Here is a 5,614-nt window from a genome sequence, read left to right as displayed (position 1 = left end):
AAAACTGGATCCTCTCCTCCAGTCAAACAGCTGCTTGATAAACCTGAGCCTGTCACCACTACACGTAGTGAGTAAATAGAACAAACAGTTAAAAATACACAATAAATACAGGCAGAAACATTACATTACATTATCTTTAATGTAACTAGAGGTACTGTGAGCAATGAGCTCACTAAATGATACCCCCCGGCTCCCATGTGGTTATAACTGATGACAAAGTCCATGATTTGCCATGGCCGGGAAACCCAAAATATGTGTCAGATCAAAAAGTAAAATAGGAGGTGCACAATGGCAATATGTTATAAAGATTCTGTGAAAGTTTCATTAAATTTCACTCAGTGGTATAAGAGGAGTTGCGGATAAGAGATAGGTACCCTAAAGCGTAACAGACGGACGGACGGACAGACGTACAGACGGACGGACGGACGAATTAATGATTACTATATACCCTCCCGCTTTTCAAGCGGGGGGTATAATGAGGTCGATTATTGACTCACATTTTGTTTAAAGACTATTAGCAAACTCGTTCAAAGTCATCATTTCGTAAATTCTATGGTCGATGTAATGACCTTGTCAGAAAATACAATTTATCATTGAGTCAAACTCTAACTGACATTTTCATACCAATTGTTAGTCCATTATTTATACACTGAAATGACTATAGATTTTCCTGTTATTTCTCTATATTGACAAAGAGCACACGGTGGTTGTGACCGGTCACACCTCCCTGGCACCTCATCCTACCTCTGATATTTCAGAGGTGGTATCTGCTCTGTTCGTATTTCATATTGTTTTATGGATTTGATATTGAATACTGTTCGCTATCTTAATATCCGTCATGTACAAAACAGAGAAAGTCCGTCATGAAATACAATATTAATACATAGCAACAGACTATTTTTAGATATATCACGTAGGTTCGCCATTATTGTTTCCTATGAGCAACAGGAAGGATATATTTCAAAAATGCATTCTTAACTTAATATGTTTAATTTTCTCTTCAAAGACATATTTCTTTATCATTTAATTGTTTGTTCAAATTTATTTTTTTATTTATACACATTCTATTCTTTAGTCGGAGATCTTCTTTCTTTCAGTGGCATGTCCTGTATCTTTTATTCCTAATCTGATTGACTAGAAGTATACAATAAAACTGTCCTATTACAGTGTAGTTCATTCTTTAAAAATTCTCTGATTTAATATTTAAAATTCACCAGGAATAATTGTTGCATTTATATACTTTCAAAAAGCACTACATCTAGTTATGGACCCCCGTGCCAGTGCCTTGGAAGTGATGCGATGTGATTTATGTAAGACTGCTGTGCTACAGATGCACTGTGATACCTGTTTTGTCAATTTGTGTAAGGCCTGTGTGGGAGAACACATCTTATCAAATGAATTCAAGGACCACAAGGTTGTCAAATTTCAGCTAAAAAAACCCACACCACTCTACCCGGATTGTGAATCTCATTACAAAGAACGATGTAAAATGTACTGTAATCAATGTGACATTCCTGTGTGTGTCACCTGCCTTGCTTCTGATCAACATCTAGATCATAAATTAACAAATTTTCTGCACATCCCCAATGAAATAAAAGAAAAGATAATGAAAAAACAAACTGAATTAAAAAATACAACAATTTATCAAATGCGCCAGGTCATTTCCTTTGTTCTTCAAAACAGAAGGAGACAGTTAGAAATGGAATATGAAGATCTCTCAACAGACCTAACAAAACATAAAAAGGACAGGCAAAGACAATTTCGCATGATTTCAAAACGTCATTTAAGTTCAGGCGAAGATGACTACAGCATGAAGACAATTCAGAAATCACCAGAAGCTGAATTCTCTCCTCCAGTCAAACAGCTGCTTAATAACCCAGAGCCTATCACCACTACACGTAGTGAGTATATAGAAGAAAATGTTAAAAATACACAATTAATACGGACTGCGAATCTTATCTTTAATGTAATGAGGTAGATTATTGACAAACAAGGTGATGAAACAAGAATCTTAGCAGATTCATTTAAAGTCATCATTTCGTAAGTTCTATGTTATTGACAAACAAGTTGATAAAACAGGAATCTTAGCAGATTCATTTAAAGTCATCATTTGATAAGTTCTATGATCGATTCAATGTTCTTATCAGAAAATACAATTTATCATAGAGTCAAAGGTTAACTGACGTTCTTTATACTAATTGTTAGTCCATAATTCATACACTGAAATGACTATGGATTTTCCCACACTCAGCGGATGTGACCGGTCGGAAGGGATGCTCACTCCTCCATGGCATCTGATCCCACCTCTGATGTTTCGGAGGTTCGTGTTTACTCTTGTTCCTATTTTATATTATTTTATGGATTTGATATTAAATACTGTTCGCTATCTCAATATCCGTCATGTATAAAACAGAGAAAGTCATAAAAAAAAATATTAAGGATCGAGAACACTCGGTGAATACATAAAATGAGAAAATTTCTGAAAAACCATAAAATACTTTGAACTGAGTATTCCAAAGAATGCATGTATTCACTACTATAGCATCGTTGAAGCATACTCTTACTGTAGTCTACACAGGAGAGTACACTTTCATTCAGTGAGAGTCAGAGACATCGATATATTATAATAATTGCCATAAATGTTGACAAACATATAAAAGTTTGATATCTTGACCATAAAAACTTCAATGCGTCAGGAAATTAATACTTTGAGAAATAATAATTCAATTTATTCGTTTATAGTCCTTATTTGTAGACTAGTGCTATCTTGGCATTCTGATTTCGATTTATTTTCATACTACCGAATGTATTCAAATTTCAGCTTGCATGGTAAGTAAAATCACAGTGTCTTAAGTCATGGCAATGTACTGTAAATCACTTTTTATTCGCGAGAACTTTATTTTCGCGTAATTACGCGAGTCTGTCTGTTCGCCAAAAATTTATTCTCGCGTATATTTGTATTACTAATATTTATATAAAACAAAAACCACAACTCGCGAAAAATTTTTTTCGCTTATACATACCACATGGCTTAGTCGCGAAAATAAGGTGTCGCGAAAATATAGTGATCAACAGTACTTTAAACCGAAACAGCGAATTTACCAATCAAGGGTCGTCTCCAGTCACGGGAAAGTCATATTTATTTATGCCTTGTTTTTAAAATCCCGCTTGGCGCAACAGTTAAATTGTTTGCTATAGAGTGGCGGAGTAAGGAGTTAATCCTTATTTTGAGGGTTCAGATCCAACAAAGGGACTATGAGACCGTTCTATCGGATGAGACCGTATAAACCGAGAATGCTAGCACACAAAACGCCGCCTTATCGTTCAAAGGCATTAAATTACGAGTATAACAGGCTTAAATTTGAAACGACGGAGAACCCCTTTTGAAATATGGCATATTACTAACTTCCGTAAGAAGTTTGTGAAATCAGACATTCAACTTCAGAGTGAGTGAGCCTTATTTCCAAATCATCAATGGATTTGTTGCAAATTTGTGTAAAACCGTTTATCAAAACAACTCTTTTGTTGCTTAAACTCAGTAAGTTATTTTGTAACATGAAAAGAAGAAGGTTTGGTTTTAGTTTTCTTGCGCCCTAAAATGTATTGACATCAAAAACTTTTGAAACTGGCTTAAATATTAGTTAAATAAATGACTCTGATAAATCAGGAAAGAATGTGGCATGAAGGTTTACCATTCTGCAAATATGACATCATTAATGTGAAGCAGTTCTCTATTTTCAACAGAAAAAACCTCAAAATGGCACAATCCAAGGGTAATTTTCCTTTAGAAAATAGTATTTATAGCCGTCGCTCACTTCGATTTTTTTTATATTTTGTGCGAAAGTCAATAAAAATCACATATATCAAAATCTTTGCGGGCGATGCCTGTGGACTTATTATATGAAATAAAATTCCATTGAAAATTGGTATCTTCTGCAACTTTTTAAGAAAATAGGGGAAGATGCACAAAGTCAGATTTATGAAGTCATAATTAGCATTTGAATACTGTGAGTAAAAATGATTGGTATGACTTTTCTGCATCTAATTTCAATTATTTAAAAATAACATGAGTTTTCAACTTTTACATCAGTTTCATTTTTTAAAATCACAGGGCAAAATTTGTATGGAAACCATACCTTCTTCTTTGAATAAAATATTATATAAAAATCGTACAAAGCATCAGGATAAATACGCATGTAAATATTCTATGTCACTTTAAGTTTTCTTAAGAGAAGATGTGTAAATCAGTTTATTTTAACAAAAAATAAACAGAATGAATAAATGAGTCACAGAATAAAAGGTGTTAAAATTTAAAAAGAATTGAACCAATGGTTTAAGATATTTTGGTAATTAAAAGAATTTCAATGGCAAATAACTAAAACATTCAGTATATGACGTTACAATATTTGACCTTTTGATAAAACCTTGACCTTTATAGTACATAAAAAATAAAGACTCCTTTTATATTTTACCAAATATCAGCCTTCAACTATTTATGGAACAAAAGTAACAGTGCATTTAATCACAGACTGTTACATGCTTGTTTATTGCATTTAAATAGCGCAAACTCATTCTAAAATGTAAGCTCTAATATAATGTGTAGACACGTCATCTCTGTTTTGTATTTAAAAAACATTCAAAAGGCATTAAGTTGTAATATTTACATTTGCCAGTGCCTTTCCTTATATGAAAAAACAAATTAAATTAAATATCAATTTTCAAAGACATGCAGTCAGTCGCATAATCATACCGGTATTTTCTTGCGTATGGAAAGCAAACTGCGCGAAACGATTAGAAAGTCTTGAATGTGACGTCATATAACGTCGTATACATACGTAGTGTTTCATTTCTATAACACAGTCTAAATAGAGGACTTTTTCTTTGTAATTAAAATAAAAATAAAAAATAAAAATATAAGAAATAAAATATACAGTAATTTTGTTCAAGTTTCATTGAAATATGACATATGGAGTTGGTATACATGATGAAATCTACAATAACGCACTTCGGGAGTTGTAGAATTTTATGTCTTAATTCATGTATTCATACGGTAGCCAGTATCTTCTTGGACAATGTATTGAATGACAAGTGCCACTTAATCTGTCTGATGACTGCTTTTTATCTGTATTGATATGAGTGTTATAAAAATATTCAAGTTTTGCATAATATATCAGTCAAAACTTTTTTTATTAATAAGACTGTTCCTTATTGTTTTTTTTATTTTATATCCACAAAGTAAAACCAATACAAGAAGTCAATTTCTTACAGTTTATTTTTCCCCCTTCCGTCACACTTTTCCCGGAAGACAGAGTCGATGTCTGAATACTTAAAAAATAGGATATTTTTCTTTACCATGTTTGTAACCTTTCTGCTTGTATAAATGTCCATTGAAATCGATTCCAGTGTCATGGTAGCGATTACGACACGGAAAAATCTGAAATCTTCTATGGATATTATCTTTTATATTGAAATCTCGATAAAATATTAATGACACATTAATGAACTCAATTATGCAACCCCGAATACAATGATTTTTTCTTGATTCGATTAGTTACGTTCGTATGTACGATGGTGGTATTTCTCCATTGCGATTCAATCTCAGTTAAGTAACTTT

General features: G+C 32.7%; 1 protein-coding gene across 1 annotated transcript; it reads left to right on the top strand.

The window, feature by feature from the left end:
• Positions 1 to 1,264: 1,264 nt before the first annotated feature.
• Positions 1,265 to 1,901, top strand: LOC134249964 (uncharacterized; the record flags this gene model as incomplete). Its single annotated transcript, XM_062732309.1, has 2 exons — positions 1,265 to 1,491; positions 1,684 to 1,901. Coding segments are annotated over exons 1-2 (445 nt in total), but the record flags the coding sequence as incomplete, so codon positions are not given.
• Between the last annotated feature and the right edge of the window lie 3,713 nt (positions 1,902 to 5,614).

This window comes from Saccostrea cucullata, unplaced genomic scaffold, assembly GCF_032062105.1.
Source record: "Saccostrea cucullata isolate Sc308-1 unplaced genomic scaffold, CSIRO_AGI_Scuc_v1 ctg17541, whole genome shotgun sequence".
Lineage (NCBI taxonomy): Eukaryota > Metazoa > Mollusca > Bivalvia > Ostreida > Ostreidae > Saccostrea > Saccostrea cuccullata.
Note: the sequence above shows the minus strand (reverse complement) of the source record. Positions and strands in the feature narration are given on the sequence as shown.